The 19,612-nt window shown below is 41.8% G+C and overlaps 1 protein-coding gene across 1 annotated transcript; it reads right to left on the bottom strand.

Annotated features, from left to right (window-relative positions):
* Window positions 1-18,083: 18,083 nt before the first annotated feature.
* Window positions 18,084-19,046, bottom strand: LOC308351282 (olfactory receptor 7C1-like; the record flags this gene model as incomplete). Its single annotated transcript, XM_080816816.1, has 1 exon — window positions 18,084-19,046. The coding sequence occupies one exon, from the start codon at window positions 19,044-19,046 to the stop codon at window positions 18,084-18,086; it is 963 nt and encodes a 320-aa protein (XP_080672942.1).
* Window positions 19,047-19,612: the final 566 nt, after the last annotated feature.

The following is a 19,612-nucleotide window of genomic DNA, read 5'->3' as shown; positions in this document are numbered from 1 at the left end:
GAGATACCACCTTACACCAGTTAGAATGGCCAAAATTAGCAAGACAGGAAACAACGTGTGTTGGAGAGGATGTGGAGAAAGGGGAACCCTCTTCCACTGTTGGTGGGAATGCAAGCTGGTGCAGCCACTTTGGAGAACAGTGTGGAGATGCCTCAGGAAATTAAAAATAGAGCTTCCCCCTGACTCTGCAATTGCACTCCTGGGTATTTACCCCAAAGATACAGATGGAGTGAAAAGAAGGGCCATCTGTACCCCAATGTTTATAGCAGCAATGGCCACGGTCGCCAAACTGTGGAAAGAACCAAGATGCCCTTCAACGGATGAATGGATAAGGAAGATGTGGTCCATATACACTATGGAGTATTATGCCTCCATCAGAAAGGACGAATACCCAACTTTTGTAGCAACATGGACAGGACTGGAAGAGATTATGCTGAGTGAAATAAGTCAAACAGAGAGAGTCAAGTATCATATGGTTTCACTTATTTGTGGAGCATAACAAATAATATAGAGGACAAGGGTAGATGGAGAGGAGAAGGGAGTTGAGGGAAATTGGAAGGGGAGGTGAACCATGAGAGACTATGGACTCTGAAAAACAACCTGAGGGTTTTGAAGGGGCGGGGTGGGAGGGTGGGGGAACCAGGTGGTGGGTATTAGGGAGGGCACAGATTGCATGGAGCACTGGGTGTGGTGAAAAAACAATGAATACTGTTATGCTGAAAATAAATAAAAAATTTAATTAAAAAAAAAAAAGAAGGAAAACTTCCAGACTCTTTTCATGAAACCAGCATTACCCTGATCCCCAACCAGGCAAAGACCCTACCAAAAAGGAGAATTTCAGACCAATATCCCTGATGAATATGGATGCTAAGATTCTCACAACATCCTAGCAAACAGGATCCAACAGCACATTAAAAAGATTATCCACCATGACCAGATGGGATTCATCCCTGGGTTACAAGGATGGTTCAGCATTCACAAATCAATCAATGTGATAGAACAAATCAATAAGAGAAGAGAGAAGAACCACATAGTCCTCTCAATTGATGCAGAAAAAGCATTTGACAACATCCAGCATCCGTTCCTGATTAAAACGCTTCAAAGTATAGGGATAGAGGGAACATTCCTGAACTTCATCAAATCTATCTATGAAAGACCCACAGCAAATATCATCCTCAATGAGGAAAAAGCTTGCAGCCTTCCCACTGAGATCAGGAACACGACAAGGATGCCCACTCTCACCACTCTTGTTCAACATAGTATTAGAAGTCCTAGCAACAACAATCAGACAACAAAGAGAAATAAAAGGTATCCAGATTGGCAAGGAAGAAGTCAAACTCTCTCTCTTCGCAGATGGCATGATTCTTTATATGGAAAACCCCAAAGACTCCACCCCCAAACTAGTAGAACTCATACAGCAATTCAGTAACGTGGCAGGATACAAAGTCAATGTCCAGAAATCAGTGGCTTTCTTATACACTAACAATGAAAATACAGAAAGGCAAATTAGAGAATCGATTCCATTTACTATAGCACCAAGAACCATAAGATACATCGGAATAAACCTAACCAGAGAGGTTAAGGATCTGTACAGGAACTACAGAACACTCATAAAAGAAATTGAAGAAGACACAAAAGGATGGAAGACCATTCCATGCTTTTGGATCGGAAGAATAAACGTTGTTAAAATGTCTATACTGCCTAGAGCATTCTGTACTTTTAATGCCATTCGGATCAAAATTCCACCGGTATTTTTCAAAGAGCTGGAGCAAATAACCCTAAAATTTGTATGGAATCAGAAGAGACACCTAATTTCTGAGGAAATGTTGAAAAACAAAAATAAAACTGGCATCATCAGGTTACCTGATTTCAAGCTTTACTACAAAGCTGTGATCACCAAGACAGCATGGTACTGGCATAAAAACAAACACATAGACCAGTGCAACAGATTAGAGGGCACAGATATGGACCCTCAACTCTATGGTCAAATAATCTTTGACAAAACAGGAGAAAAATATCCATTGGAAAAAAGATAGTCTCTTCAATAAATGGTGCTGGGAAAACTGGACGGCTATATGTAGAAGAATGAAACTCGACCATTCTCTTACACCATAAACAAAGATAAACTCGAAATGGATAAAAGACCTTTATGTGAGACAAGCGTCCATCAGAATCCTAGAGGAGAACATAGGCAGTAACCTCTTTGATATCACGCACAGCAACTTCTTTCAAGATATGTCTCCAAAGGCGATGGAAACAAAAGCGAAAATGAACTTTTGGGACTTCATCAAGATCAAAAGCTTCTGCACAATGAAGGAAACAGTCAACAAAACAGAGAGGCAACCCACGGAATGGGAGAAGATATTTGCAAATGACAGTACAGACAAAAGGTTGATATCCAATGTGGTTTTGATTTGAATCTCCCGGATGGCTAGTGATGATGAACATTTTTTCATGTTTCTGGTAGCCATTTGTATGTCTTCATTGGAGAAGTGTCTGTTCATATCTTCTGCCCATTTTTTAATATGATTGTCTGTTTTGTGTGTGTTGAGTTTGAGGAGTTCTTTATAGATCCTGGATATCAACCAATGCTCTTATTTCTTTATGGATTTTCTGCTTCGATGATCTGTCTATTTCTGAGAGAGGTGTATTAAGATCTCCTACTACTAATGTATTCATATCAATATGACTCTTTATCTTGATTAATAGTTTTCTTATGTAATTGGATGCTCCCATATTGGGGGCATAGATATTTACAATTGTTAGATCATCTTGGTGGATAGTCCCTTTAAGAATGATGTAGTGTCGGATCCCGAAGATGGCGGGGAAGTAGGAGGAGGCGCCTTTTCAACCTGCACCCTAAAGTGAGCTGATTACCTACCAAAGAACTCCGATCACCCATGAAATCAGCCTGAGATCAGAATTATACACGTCTGGATCTCTGCGGGGGCCAGAAGACGCCAGTGGGCAGGTAAAGTGGAGTGGGAACGTCGGACTGATATCGGAAGATAAACAAAAGGGGGAGGGAGCCACCAGAGGCGACCGACTGGAAAATAATACCCCGATACGAGAGTGCCCGGCATCTGGGGACCAGCATTAACTTGGAGTCTTGTTGAAAGCACTCAAAAGAGCAAAGACTCGCGCGGGGAAATTGTGGGAATCGGGGCGGATAGGGATAGGGGCTTAAGTCCCCAGACCCAGGGCAGCATCCCCTGGCGCTGAGCCGGAGAGTGCGGCGGAGAAACCTGGTCTTTGTCCCTGAGCCGCCAGCGCGCCCAAGAACGGGTGGAGTCCGGCTCCCGTGAGGGGCTGGGAGCCACACCAGACGGCAGAACGCGCACCTTACTGGAGGTGCGCGCGTGCCTCAACCTCCCCTGAGAGAGGTGCACGCCCAGCCTGGTGTTCTGGGACCCACGCGGCGATAGACCCACGCGGCGATAGAGCCGATAGAGCTGGAGGCGCCGCGCCCCAAACCATCCCCTGGGAGAGGTGCGCGCAAGCACTGAGCTCTCAGCCCCAGCCAGCGGGAAAATCTCAGTGTGCGATTGCTGCTTGGAACCTCTCTGGCGGTCTGGAGCTGCCCAGACAGCCACAGCTGCCTTGGTTTTGCGTACAAGCAGGAGATCCTGCGTCCCCAGGGACCGTGACTCAGAACCTGCTCTGCCAGCGGCCCAGCGGCTGCAGCACCTGCAGGGGAGCAGACTGAGGCTTCTCTCTGAGAGGGAGGTTGGGGTGCAGTTTTCTTTCCTCTAAACCTCCAAAAACCATCAAAAGCTGTCAAGGCGAGAGAAAAGAAGTGAACAAACATAAAAACCTCCAGAGAACAAAAACCTGAAAAAAAAACGTTTTTCTCAGAGCCCACCCCCTTGAGGGGGTCGGGAGGACTTAACTCAGGGAACATCATTGACTGAAAACCCACGTGGCAGCCCCCTCCCCCAGAAAAGAAATCAGGGAAAAAAAAAAAAAAGACTACAAGAGAACAACCACCACTACTTCATAGATACAACTTTTATTTTTAATTCTTTCCCACTATTCTGGTTCTTTTTTTTTTCTTTTTTTATATAGATAATTTTTTAACCTATTTACCATCACAGTGAGATGTCCAGTACATCAAATTCCATGATAAACTTCTAACCTGAATTTTTTTTGATACATACACATGTGTTTTTCTTTTGCTTTTCTATTTTCTTAATTTTTAAAAAAATTTTTAATTTAGTTTAGTCCAGTTTATTCCTTTTTTATTTTTATTTTCTAATATTCATATAGAGTTAAACTTCAAGGTAACCCCCTTTCTCCAAGCAATGCTACCCCTATAGGTGAACCAATTTTTAATCCCCCTTTTTCTTAGGAAAGTTGAGTCCTTTAACAAAGATATCAAGATACATCCAGGAAGAATCAAAATAACCTTCCTCGCCCACACCGAGAATCTATAACCATGCTCCCATCTTTTTCTTCTGCCAGTGTCTCTGTGTATTTATGTTTGTCTGGATAGTATATAAATCTTATACTTGGGGTTCTTCTTGACGAGGCTCCTCCTTTTTTTTGCTTATATATATATATTTTTTCTCTCGTCATATACTTTTATCAGTCTTTTTCTTTGTCTGTTTTTGTTCGTATATGTCATAAACCTTACCCTGGGGCCCAATTGGGCTGAACCTTCACTTTTATCTTCCCTTTTTTTCCTGTCTCTCTCTCTCTCCCTCTTTTTTCTTTTTCTTTTCTTTTTTCTCTCATTTGGGTGGGGAATCCTGAGTGCTCAGAAGCGTTCCAGGGTGCACCTTGACTGCACCACGGTCAATACATCCAGCTACATCTGTCCAGTCATCTCTCACCAAAATGACTAGGAGGAGGAATCCCCAACAGAAGAAAAATACAGAGGATGGGCCTTCTGCAACAGAGCTAACGGCTATCAACATAGACAATATGTCAGAAAGAGAATTCAGGCTAACAATTATCCAGGCAATAGCTAGGTTGGAGAAAGCCATGGATGACCAAACAGAATTGATTAGGGCAGAATTGAAAGCGACCAGAGAGGAGGTTCATAATGTTAGGGCAGAGCTGAAGGCCACCAGGGATGAGGTTCACAACGCTCTCAATGAGTTCCAATCTAATCTAAATTCTCTAAAAGCTAGGGTAACTGAGACAGAAGATAGAATTAGTGATCTGGAGGACAAACAAATAGAGAGAAAGGATCAGGAGGAAGCCTGGAACAAACAGCTTAGAAGCCACGAAAACAGAATCAGGGAAATAAATGATGCCATGAAACGTTCCAACGTCAGAATTATTGGAATCCCTGAAGGGGAGGAGAAAGAAAGAAGTCTAGAAGATATAGTGGAACAAATTTTTCATGAAAATTTTCCCAATCTTGCGAATGGAACAAGTGTTCATGTACTAGAAGTAGAAAGGTCCCCCCCCAAGATTATAAATTCAAAAAAAACATCCAGGCACCTCATAGTAAAATTGAGGAATCATAATTGTAGATACAATCTCTTGAAAGCCGCTAGGACAAAGAAGCTCCTTACATACAGAGGAAAGCCCATCAGAATAACGTCAGACCTGTCCACAGAGACCTGGCAAGCCAGAAAGGGCTGGCAAGATATATTCAGGGCACTAAATGAGAAGAACATGCAGCCAAGAATACTTTATCCAGCAAGACTGACATTCAAAATGGATGGAGAGATAAAGAGTTTCCAAGACCGGCAAGGCTTGAAAGACTATGCAACCACCAAGCCGACACTGCAGGAAATATTAAGGGGGGTTCTATAAAAGAGGAAAAATCCTAAGAATAGCATTGAACAGAAATATAGAGACAATCGACAGAAAGAAAGACTTCAAAGATAACACAATGTCAATAAAAACGTATCTCTCAATAATCACTCTCAATGTGAATGGCCTAAATGCACCCATAAAACGACACAGGGTTGCAGACTGGATAAAACGACAGGACCCATCCATATGTTGTCTACAAGAGACCCATTTTGAACCTAAAGATACACCCAGACTGAAAGTGAAGGGATGGAGAAGCATCTTTCACGCCAATGGGCCTCAAAAGAAGGCCGGGGTAGCGATTCTCATATCAGATAAATTAGATTTTAAACTAAAGACGGTAGTCAGGGATACAGAAGGACACTACATCATTCTTAAAGGGACTATCCACCAAGAGGATCTAACAATTGTAAATATCTATGCCCCCAATATGGGAGCAGCCAATTACATAAGAAAACTATTAATCAAGATAAAGAGTCATATTGATATGAATACATTAATAGTAGGAGATCTTAACACGCCTCTCTCAGAACTAGACAGATCATCGAAGCAGAAAATCAATAAAGAAATAAGAGCATTGAATGACACATTGGACCAGATGGACCTCATAGATATATACAGAACATTCCACCCTAAAACAACAGAATACTCATTCTTCTCAAATGCACATGGAACCTTCTCCATAATAGACCACATACTGGGTCACAAATCAGGGCTCAACCGATACCAAAAGACTGAAATTATTCCCTGCATATTCTCAGATCACAATGCTTTGAAACTGGAGCTCAATCACAAGGAAAAGTTCAGAAGGAACTCAAATACCTGGAAGCTAAAGACCACCTTGCTTAAGAATGCTTGGATCAACCAGGAGATCAAAGAAGAACTTAAACAATTTATGGAAACCAATGAGAACGAAGACACTTCACTCCAAAACCTATGGGATACAGCAAAGGCGGTCCTAAGGGGGAAATTCATAGCCATCCAAGCCTCCCTCAAAAAAATTGAAAAATCCAGAATACACCAGCTGTCTCTACACCTTAAAGAACTGGAGAATCAACAACAAATCAAACCAACTCCACACGTAAGAAGGGAAATAATCAAGATTAGAGCAGAGATCAACGAGGTAGAAACCAGAGATACAGTAGAACGTATCAATGAAACTAGAAGCTGGTTTTTTGAAAGAATCAATAAGATCGATAAACCATTGGCCACACTAATCCAAAAGAAAAGAGAGAAAGCCCAAATTAATAAAATTATGAATGAAAAGGGAGAGATCACAACTAACACCAAGGAAGTAGAAACAATCATCAGAAGCTATTATCAACAGTTATATGCCAATAAGCTAAGCAACCTACATGAAATGGATGCATTCCTGGAAAACTATAAACTCCCAAAATTGAACCAGGAAGAAATTGACAACCTGAATAGACCGATATCTAGTAACGAGATTGAAGCAGTGATCAAAAACCTCCCAAAAAACAAGAGCCCAGGACCTGACGGATTCCCTGGGGAATTCTATCAAACTTTCAAAGAAGAAATAATACCTATTCTCCTGAAGCTGTTTCAAAAAATTGAAGCAGAAGGAAAACTTCCAGACTCTTTTTATGAAGCCAGCATTACCCTGATCCCCAAACCAGGCAAAGACCCTACCAAAAAGGAGAATTTCAGACCGATATCACTGATGAATATGGATGCTAAGATTCTCAACAAGATCCTAGCAAACAGGATCCAACAGCACATTAAAAAGATTATCCACCATGACCAGGTAGGATTCATCCCTGGGTTACAAGGATGGTTCAACATTCGCAAATCAATCAATGTGATAGAACAAATCAATAAGAGAAGAGAGAAGAACCACATGATCCTCTCCATTGATGCAGAAAAAGCTTTTGACAAAATCCAGCATCCGTTCCTGATTAAAACGCTTCAAAGTATAGGGATAGAGGGAACATTCCTGAACTTCATCAAATCTATCTATGAAAAACCCACAGCAAATATCATCCTCAATGGGAAAAAGCTTGCAGCCTTCCCATTGAGATCACGAACACGACAAGGATGCCCACTCTCACCACTCTTGTTCAACATAGTATTAGAAGTCCTAGCAACAGCAATCAGACAACAAAGAGAAATAAAAGGTATCCAAATTGGCAAGGAAGAAGTCAAACTCTCTCTCTTCGCAGATGACATGATTCTTTATATGGAAAACCCGAAAGACTCCACCTCCAAACTACTAGAACTCATACAGCAATTCAGTAATGTAGCAGGATACAAAGTCAATGTCCAGAAATCAGTGGCTTTCTTATACACTAACAATGAAAATACAGAAAGGCAAATTAGAGAATCGATTCCATTTACTATAGCACCAAAAACCATAAGATACCTCGGAATAAACCTAACCAAAGAGGTTAAAGATCTGTACTCGAGGAACTACAGAACACTCCTAAAAGAAATTGAAGAAGACACAAAAAGATGGAAGACCATTCCATGCTCTTGGATGGGAAGAATAAACATCGTTAAAATGTCTATACTGCCCAGAGCAATCTATACTTTTAATGCCATTCCAATCAAAATTCCACCAGTATTTTTCAAAGAGCTGGAGCAAATAATACTAAAATTTGTATGGAATCAGAAGAGACCCCGAATTGCTAAGGAAATGTTGAAAAACAAAAATAAAACTGGTGGCATCACGTTACCTGATTTCAAGCTTTACTACAAAGCTGTGATCACCAAGACAGCATGGTACTGGCATAAAAACAGACACATGGACCAGTGGAACAGAGTAGAGAGCCCAGATATGGACCCTCAACTCTATGGTCAAATAATATTTGACAAAACAGGAAAAAATATCCAGTGGAAAAAAGACAGTCTCTTCAATAAATGGTGCTGGGAAAACTGGACAGCTATATGGAGAAGAATGAAACTTGACCATTCTCTTACACCGTACACAAAGATAAACTCGAAATGGATAAAAGACCTCAACGTGAGACAGGAATCCATCAGAATCCTCGAGGAGAACATAGGGAGTAACCTCTTTGATATCAGCCATAGCAACTTCTTTCAACATATGTCTCCAAAGGCGAAGGAAATAAAGGCAAAGATGAACTTCTGGGACTTCATCAAGATAAAAAGCTTCTGCACAGCAAAAGAAACAGTCATCAAAACAAAGAGGCAACCCACGGAATGGGAGAAGATATTTGCAAATGACAGTACAGATAAAAGGTTGATATCCAGGATCTATAAAGAACTCCTCAAACTCAACACACACAAAACAGATAATCATATCAAAAAATGGGCAGAAGATATGAACAGACACTTCTCCAATGAAGACATACAAATGGCTACCAGACACATGAAAAAATGTTCATCATCACTAGCCATCAGGGAGATTCAAATCAAAACCACATTGAGATACCACCTTACACCAGTTAGAATGGCCAAAATTAGCAAGACAGGAAACAACGTGTGTTGGAGAGGATGTGGAGAAAGGGGAACCCTCTTACACTGTTGGTGGGAATGCAAACTGGTGCAGCCACTTTGGAGAACAGTGTGGAGATTCCTCAGGAAATTAAAAATAGAGCTTCCCTATGACCCTGCAATTGCACTGCTGGGTATTTACCCCAAAGATACAGATGTAGTGAAAAGAAGGGCCATCTGTACCCCAATGTTTATAGCAGCAATGGCCACGGTCGCCAAACTGTGGAAAGAACCAAGATGCCCTTCAACGGATGAATGGATAAGGAAGATGTGGTCCATATACACTATGGAGTATTATGCCTACATCAGAAAGGACGAATACCCAACCTTTGTAGCAACATGGACAGGACTGGAAGAGATTATGCTGAGTGAAATAAGTCAAACAGAGAAAGTCAAGTATCATATGGTTTCACTTATTGGTGGAGCATAACAAATAATACAGAGGACAAGGGTAGATGGAGAGGAGAAGGGAGTTGAGGGAAATTGGAAGGGGAGGTGAACCATGAGAGACTATGGACTCTGAAAAACAACCTGAGGGTTTTGAAGGGGCGGGGTGGGAGGGTGGGGGAACCAGGTGGTGGGTATTAGGGAGGGCACAGATTGCATGGAGCACTGGGTGTGGTGAAAAAACTATGAATACTGTTACGCTGAAAATAAATAAAAAATTGGAAGGAAAAAAAAAAAAAAGATGAGAAGGAAAAAAAAAAAAAAAGAATGATGTAGTGTCCTTCTGTATCTCTGACTACCGTCTTTCGTTTAAAATCTAATTTATCTGATAGAAGAATCGCTACCCCGGCCTTCTTTTGAGGCCCATTGGCATGAAAGATGCTTTTCCATCCCTTCACTTTCAGTCTGGGTGTATCTTTAGGTTCAAAATGGGTCTCTTGTAGACAACATATGGATGGGTCCTGTCATTTTATCCAATCTGCAACCCTGTGTCGTTTTATGGGTGCATTTAGGCCATTCACATTGAGAGTGATTATTGAGAGATACGTTTTTATTGACTGTGTTATCTTTGACGTCTTTCTTTCTGTCGATTGTCTCTATATTTCTGTTCAATTCTATTCTTAGGATTTTTCCTCTTTTATAGAACCCCCCTTAATATTTCCTGCAGTGTCGGCTTGGTGGTTGCATAGTCTTTTAAGCCTTGCCGGTCTTGGAAACTCTTTATCTCTCCATCCATTTTGAATGTCAGTCTTGCTGGATAAAGTATTCTTGGCTGCATGTTCTTCTCATTTAGTGCCCTGAATATATCTTGCCAGCCCTTTCTGGCTTGCCAGGTCTCTGTGGACAGGTCTGATGTTATTCTGATGGGCTTTCCTCTGTACGTAAGGAGCTTCTTTGTCCTAGCAGCTTTCAAGAGATTGTATCTACAATCATGATTCCTCAATTTTACTATGAGGTGCCTGGATTTTTTTTGGAATTTATAATCTTGGGGGGAGACCGTTCTGCCTCTAGTACATGAACGCTGGTTCCATTGGCGAGATTGGGAAAATTTTCATGAAGAACTTGTTCCACTATATCTTCTAGACTTCTTTCTTTCTCCTCCCCTTCAGGGATTCCAATAATTCTGACATTGGAACGTTTCTTGGCATCATTTATTTCCCTGATTCTGTTTTCGTGGCTTCTAAGCTGTTTGTTCCAGGCTTCCTCCTGATCCTTTCTCTCTATTTGTTTGTCCTCCAGATCACTAATTCTATCTTCTGTCTCAGTTACCCTAGCTTTTAGAGAATTTAGATGAGATTGGAACTCATTCAGAGCATTGTGAACCTCATCCCTGGTGGCCTTCAGCTCTGCCCTAACATTATGAACATCATCCCTGCTGGCTTTCAATTCTGCCTTAATCAATTCCGTTTGGTTATTCATGCTTTTCCAACCTAGCTATTGCCTGGATAATTGTTAACCTGAATTCTCTTTCTGACATATTGTCTATGTTGATAGCCGTTAGCTTGTTGCAGAAGGCCCATCCTCTGTATTTTTATTCTCTTGGGGATTCCTCCTCCTTTTCATTTTGGTGAGAGATGACTGGACAGATGTAGCTGGATGTATCGACCGTGGTGCAGTCAAGGTGCACCCTGGAACGCTTCTGAGCACTCAGGATTCCCCACCCAAACGAGAGAAAAAAGAAAAGAAAAAGAAAAAAGAGAGAGAGAGAGAGAGAGACAGGGAAAAAAGGAAAGATAAAAGAGAAGGTTCAGCCCAAATGGGCCCCGGGGTATGATTTATGAAGTATACATCAAAAACAAACAAACAAAAAGACTGATAAAAGTGTATGACGAGAGAATATATATATATATATATATATATATATATATAACCAAAAAAAGGAAGAACCTCGTCTAAAAGAACCCCATGTATAAGATTTATATACTATCACGACAAACATAAATACACAGAGACACTGGCAGAAGAAAAAGATGGGATCATGGTTATAGATTCTCAGTGTGGGCTAGGAAGGTTATTTTGATTCTTCCTGGATGTTATCTTGATATCTTTGTTAAAGAACTCAACTTTCCTACGATAAAAGAGGGATTAAAAATTGGTTTACCTATAGGGGTAGCATTGATTGGAGAAAGGGGGTTACCTTGATATTTAACTCTATATGAATATTAGAAGATAAAATTAAAAAAGGAATAAACTGGACTAAACTAAATTAAATTTTTTTAAAAAATAAAAAAAATAGAAAAGCAAAAGAAAAACACATGTGTATGTATCAAAAAATTCAGGTTAGAAGTTTATTATGGAATTTCATGTGCTGGACACCTCACTGTGATGGTAAATAGGTTAAAAAATATCTATATAAAATAAGAAAAAAAATGAACCAGAATAGTGGGAATGAGTTAAAAATAAAAGTTGTATCTATGAAGTAGTGGTGGTTGTTCTTGTAGTCTTTTTTTTTTCTTTCCTGATTTCTTTTCTGGGGGAGGGGGCTGCCACGTGGGTTTTCAGTCAATGATGTTCCCTGAGTTAAGTCCTCCAGCCCCCCTCAAGGGGGTGGGCTCTGAGGAAAATAGTTTTTTCAGACTTTTGTTCTCTGGAGGTTTTTATGTTAGTTCACTTCTTTTCTCTCGCCTTGACAGCTTTTGATGGTTTTGGGAGGTTTAGAGGAAAACAAACTGCACCCCGACCTCCCTCTCAGAGAGAAGCCTCAGTCTGCTCCCCTGCAGGTGCTGCAGCTGCTGGGCCGCTGGCAGAGCAGGTTCTGAGTCGCGGTCCCTGGGGACGCAGGATCTCCTGCTTGTATGCAAAACCACAGCAGCGCCGGCTGTCTGGGCAGCTCCAGACCACCAGAGAGGTTCCAAGCAGCGATCGCACACTGAGATTTTCCCACTGGCCAGGGCTGGGACTGCCTGGTCTTTCCAGGTCTAAGAGTGCAGGACTTGCGCGCACCTCTCCCAGGGAACATTATGAGCTGTGGGCATCTCCAGCTCTAGCACAGCACGGGTCCCAGAACTCCAGGCTGGGCGTTCGTGCACCTCTCTCAGGGGAGGGTGAGGTGCGCACGCGTAGCTCAGGCAAGATGCACTTTCTGCAGTCTGGTGTGGCTCCCAGCCCCTCACGGGAGCCGGACTCCACTCCTTCTCCAGCGCACTGGCGGCTCAGGGATGAAGACCTGGTTTCTCCGATGCACTCTCTGGCTCAGCGTCAGGGGAGGCTGTCCTGGGTCTGGGGACTTAAGCCTCTGTCCCTAGCCGCCCCGATTCCCACAATTTCCCCCCGTGATCCTTTGCTCTTTTGAGTGCTTTCAACCAGACTTCAAGTTAATGCTGGTCCCCAGACACAGGGCACTCTCGTATTGGGGTATTATTTTCCAATCGGTCGCCTCTGGTGGCTCCCTCCCCCTTTTGTTTATCTTCCAATATCAGTCCGATGTTCCCACTCCACTTTACCTGCCCACTGGCGTCTTCTGCCCCCCGTAGAGATCCAGACGTGTATAATTCTGATCTCAGGCTGATTTCATGGGTGATCGGAGTTCTTTGGTAGGTAATCAGCTCACTTTAGGGTACAGGTTGAAAAGGCGCCTCCTCCTACTTCCCCGCCATCTTGTCTCCTCCAATAGTAGGAGATCTTAACACACCTCTCTCAGAAATAGATCATCAAAACAGAAAATCAATAAAGAAACAAGAGCATTGAATGACACATTGGACCAGATGGACCTCATAGATATATACAGAACATTCCACCCTAAAACAACAGAATACTCATTCTTCTCAAGTGCACATAGAACCTTCTCCAGAATACACCACATACTAGGTCACAAATCAGGGCACGACCCATACCAAAAGACTGAGATTATTCCCTGCCTATTCTCAGATCACAATGCTTTGAAACTGGAGCTCAATCACAAGGAAAAGTTCGGAAGGAACTCAAAAACCTGGAAGCTAAAGACCACCTTGCTTAAGAATGCTTGGATCAACCAGGAGATCAAAGAAGAACTTCAACAATTTATGGAAACCAATAAGAATGAGGACACTTCACTCCAAAACCTATGGGATACAGCCAAGGCGGTCCTAAGGGGGAGATACATAGCCATCCAAACCTCCCTCAAAAAATTGGAAAAATCCAGAATACACCAGCTGTCTCTACACCTTAAAGAACTGGAGAATCAACAACAAGTCAAACCAACTCCACACGTAAAAGGGAAATAATCAAGATGAGAGCAGGGATCAATGAGGTAGAAACCAGAGATACAGTAGAAAGTATCAATGAAACTAGAAGCTGGTTTTTTGAAAGAATCAATAAGATCAATAAACCATTGGCCACACTAATCCAAAAGAAAAGAGAGAAAGCCCAAATTAATACAATTATGAATGAAAAGGGAGAGATCACAACTAACACCAAGGACGTAGAAACAATCATCAGAAGTTATTATCAACAGTTATATGCCAATAAGCTAAGCAACCTAGATGAAATGGATGCATTCCTGGAAAAGTATAATCTCCCAAAATTGAACCAGGAAGAAATTGACAACCTGAATAGACCGATATCTAGTAACGAGATTGAAGCAGTGATCAAAAACCTCCCAAAAAGAAGAGCCCAGGACCTGACGGATTCCCTGGGGAATTCTACCAAACTTTCAAAGAAGAAATAACACCTATTCTCCTGAAGCTGTTTCAAAAAATTGAAGCAGAAGGAAAACTTCCAGACTCTTTTTATGAAGCCAGCATCACCCTGATCCCCAAACCAGGCAAAGACCCTACCAAAAAGGAGAATTTCAGACCAATAACCCTGCTGAATATGGATGCTAAGATTCTCAACAAGATCCTAGCAAACAGGATCCAAGAGCACATTAGAAATATTATCCACCATGACCAGGTGGGGTTCATCCCTGGGTAACAAGGATGATTCAACATTCGCAAATCAATCAAGGTGATAGAACAAATCAATAAGAGAAGAGAGAAGAACCATATGGTCCTCTCAATTGATGCAGAAAAAGCATTTGACAAAATCCAGCATCCGTTCCTTATTAAAAGGCTTCAAAGTACAGGAATAGAGGAAACATTCCTGAACTTCATCAAATCTACATATGAAAGACCTGCAGCAAATATCATCCTCAATGGGAAAAAGCTTGCAGCCTTCCCATTGAGATCAGGAACACGACAAGGATGCCCACTCTCACCACTCTTCTTCAACATAATATTAGAAGTGCTAGCAACAGCAATCAGACAACAAAGAGAAATAAAAGGTATCCAAATTGGCAATGAAGAAGTCAAACTCTCTCTCTTCACAGATGACATGATTCTTTATATGGAAAACCAAAAAGACTCCACCCCCAAACTTCTAGAATTCATACAGCAATTCAGTAACGTGGCAGGATACAAAGTCAATGTACAGAAATCAGTGGCTTTCTTATGTACTATCAATGAAAATACAGAAAGGCAAATTAGAGAATTGATTCCACTTACTATAGCACCAAGAACCATAAGATTCCTCAGAAAAAACCTAAACAAAAAGGTAAAGGATCTGTACTCAAGGAACTACAGAACACTCCTAAAAGAAATTGAAGAAGACACAAAAAGATGGAAGACCATTCCATGCTTTTGGATTGGAAGAATAAACATTTTAAAATATCTATACTGCCTAGAGCAATCTATACTTTTAATGCCATTCCAATCAAAATTGCACCGGTATTTTTCAAAGAGCTGGAGCAAATAATCCCAAAATTTGTTTGGAATCAGAAGAGACCCCGAATCGCTAAGGAAATGTTGAAAAACAAAAACAAAACTGGCGGCATCACGTTACCTGATTTCAAGCTTTACTACAAAGCTGTGATCACCAAAGCAGCATGGTACTGGAATAAAGGCAGACACATAGACCAGTGGAACAGAGTAGAGAGCCCAGATATGGACCCACAACTCTATGGTCAAATATCTTCGACAAAACAGGAAAAAATATCCAGTGGAAAAAAGACAGTCTCTTCAATAAATGGTGCTGGGAAAACTGGACAGCTATATGTAGAAGAATGAAACTCGACCATTCTCTTACACCGTACACAAAGATAAACTCGAAATGGATAAAAGACCTCAACGTGAGACGGGAATCCATCAGAATCCTCGAGGAGAACATAGGCAGTAACCTCTTTGATATCAGCCACAGCAACTTCTTTCAAGATATGTCTCCAAAGGCAAAGGAAACAAAAGAGAAAATGAACTTTTGAGACTTCATCAAGATCAAAAGCTTCTGTGCAGCAAAGGAAACAGTCAACAAAACAAAGAGGCAACCCACGGAATGGGAGAAGATATTTACAAATGACAGTACAGACAAAAGGTTGATATCCAGGATCTATAAACACCTCAAACTCAACACATACAAAACAGATAATCACATCAAAAAATGGGCAGAAGATATGAACAGACACTTCTCCAATGAAGACATACAAATGGCTATCAGACACAGGAAAAAATGTTCATCATCACTAGCCATCAGGGACACTCAAATCAAAACCACATTGAGATACCACCTTACACCAGTTAGAATGGCCAATTCACAAGACAGGAAACAATGTGTGTTGGAGAGGATGTGGTGAAAGGGGAACCCTCTTACACTGTTTGTGGGAATGCAAGTTGGTGCAGCCACTTTGGAGAACAGTGTGGAGATTCCTCAAGAAATTAAAAATAGAACTTTCCTATTAACCTGCAATTTCACTCCTGGGTATTTACCCCAAAGATACAGATGTAGTGAAAATAGGGCCATCTGTACCCCAATGTTTATAGCAGCAATGGCCACGGTTGCCAAACTGTGGAAAGAACCAAGATGCCCTTCAACGGATGAATGGATAAGGAAGATGTGGTCCATATACACTACGGAGTATGATGCCTCCATCAGAAAGGATGAATACCCAATTTTTGTAGCAACATGGATGGGACTGGAGGAGATTATGCTGAGTGAAATAAGTCAAGCAGAGAGAGTCAATTATCATATGGTTTCACTTATTTGTGGAGCATATCAAATAACATGGAGGACATGGGCAGATGGAGAGGAGAAGGGAGTTGAGGGAAATTGGAAGGGGAGGTGAACCATGAGAGACTATGGACTCTGAAAAACAACCTGAGGGTTTTGAAGGGGCGGGGGTGGGAGGATGGGGGAGCCAGGTGGTGGGTATTAGGGAGGGCACAGATTGCATGGAGCACTGGGTGTGGTGCAAAAACAATGAATACTGTTACGCTGAAAAGAAATTGTTAAAAAAAGATCCTATATGGAGCAGGAAAAATTAATTAATTAATTAATTAATTAATCGTTCCAGGAAAATGGGACATCTATATGTAGAAGAATGAAACTCGACCTTTCTCTTACACCATACACAAAGATAAACTCAAAATGGATAAAAGACCTCAACGTGAGACAGGAATCCTTCAGAATCCTGGAGGAGAACATAGGCAATAACCTCTTCGATATCACCCACAGCAACTTCTTTCAAGCTATGTCTCCAAAGGCAAAGGAAACAAAAGAGAAAATGAACTTTTGGGACTTCATCAAGATCAAAAGCTTCTACACAGCAAAGGAAACAGTCAACGAAGCAAAGAGGCAACCCACAGAATGGGAGAAGATATTTGCAAATGACAGTACAGACAAAAGGCTGATATCCAGGATCTATAAAGAACTTCTCAAACTCAACACACACAAAAGAGATAATCATGTCAAAAACTGGGCAGAAGACATGAACAGACACTTCTCCAATGAAGACATACAAATGGCTATCAGACAAATGAAAAAATCTTCATCATCACCAGCCATCAGGAAGATTCAAATTAAAACCATATTGAGATACCACCTTACACCAGTTAGAATGGCCAAAATTAGCAAGACAGGAAACAACGTGTGTTGGAGAGGATGTGAAGAAAGGGGAACCCTCTTGCACTGTTGGTAGGAATGCAAGTTGGTGCAGCAACTTTGGAGAACAGTGTGGAGATTCCTCAAGAAATGAAAAATAGATCTTCCCTATGACCCTGCAATTGCACTACTGGGTATTTACCCCAAAGAGGGTTTTGAAAGGGCGGGGGGTAGGAGGTTGGGGGAACCAGGTGGTTGGTATTGGGGAGGGCATGGATTGCATGGAACACTGGGTGTGGTGCAAAAACAATAAATACTGTTACGCTGAAAAGAAATTTTAATAAATGGAAAAAAATAGAAATGAAAATTACTGGTTATAAAGTGAATGGAGGAACCCAGTTTATAACCTCTAACAACATAGAGAAGGCAAGGAATACTCAAGGACTCAAGGACTCAAGGAAAGAACTGCTTTAAAATTGGCACACCTGGGGACAAAATAAAAATAATGGATGAAGGAAGCTGGGACTTCCTGTATATTAGGTGTCCAGCCTGTATATTAGGTGTCCAGCTACTCAGGAGAGTCCTGTAATGGTCCTGACACTGAGTGGCACCATCCTGATGAGTAGCCTGCTCAGGGCTCTCTTCATGTCCCTGTTCCTCAAGCTGTAGATGAAGGGGTTCATCATGGGGGTGACAGTGGTATACATCACCGAGGCCACCAGACTCATCCTGGAGGATGAAGTTGCTGCAGAACTGAGGTAGACACCAAGGCCCGTGCCATAAAACAAGGAGACCATGGAGAGGTGAGACCCACACGTGGAAAAGGCTTTGTACTTCCCTGAAGCTGAGGAAATGCTGAGTATGGAGGAAATAATTTGATAGTAAGACAACAGTATTGCATGGAAAGGAATCACAGCCAGAAGGCCAGTTGCAGAATATACCACTATGTTATTGATGAGGGTGTCAGAACAGGCAAGCTTCAGGATTTCAGGAAGATCACAAAAAAAGTGTGGAATTTCCATGTTTGTGCAGAAGGACAGCCTCAAAAGGGTCAAGGTCTCGAGCAGGGAGCCCATGACACTGATGCACCAGGACCCCAGGGCCAACAGCCCACAGAACTGGGGGTTCATGATGACTGAGTAGTGCAGGGGGTGACAGATGGCCACAAAGCGGTCGTAGGCCATCACAGTCAGGAGTAAATTGTCCAGGCATCCAAATACAATGAAGAAGAATATCTGGCTGAGGCATCCTTCATATGTTATGGCTTTTCTTTGAGTCTGGATGTTCAGCAGCATCTTAGGGACTGTGGTGGAGGTGAAACAGATGTCAGCAAATGACAGGTTGGAGAGGAAGAAGTACATGGGCATGTGGAGGTGGGAGTCTGAGCAGATGGCTAGGAAGATGAGCAGGTTCCCCGTGAATGTGACCAAGTATATTGACAGGAACAGCCCAAAGAGCATGAACTGAATCTCTGATGTCACTGAAAATCCCAGGAGGAGAAATTCTGAAGCATGTGTTTGATTTCCTGATTCCATGTGGATGAAATAACTAGCAGGAAAGGGAATAAAATCAACATCCAATGACCATCACAATGAAAACACAGAAATGTGATTGTCTTTAATTTCAGGTGACTGGATTAATAAAGTACTACCCTGTTATAACTGGGGAATTTGAAATGCTTCCATCCTTCCCTCTGCTGCCACCACCATCTGGAAATGTAGTCCTAGCTCCAAAGCAGTTATGTCCTTTATAGCCTGGCTACTTAGAGTGTGGTCCGTGGGCCAGCAGGAGCAGCATTGCCCAGAGCTGCTTTGAATGCAGAGTCCCAGATCACATTCAGACTTGCTGAATCTGAACCCACATTGTGACAAGATCACAGTGGCTTCCCAAAGACGTTCCTCCTTCTCGACTGAGGAGAGCTGGTATAGATCATGTGTGGCTTCCAATCCTTCAACTTTTATCTCCTCACTTTTATTTTCCCCTACACCTTCCCTCAAACCTCCTTACTCCATGTGTAGACAAAAATAGGAGCTCAAATGAGAAATAACATGGAGGACATGGGGAGATGGAGAGGAGAAAGGAGTTGGGGGAAATTGGGGGG

The sequence above is a fragment of the Martes martes genome (assembly GCF_963455335.1).
Source record: "Martes martes genome assembly, chromosome: 1".
Lineage (NCBI taxonomy): Eukaryota > Metazoa > Chordata > Mammalia > Carnivora > Mustelidae > Martes > Martes martes.
This window is presented reverse-complemented; position numbering and strand designations above follow the sequence as displayed.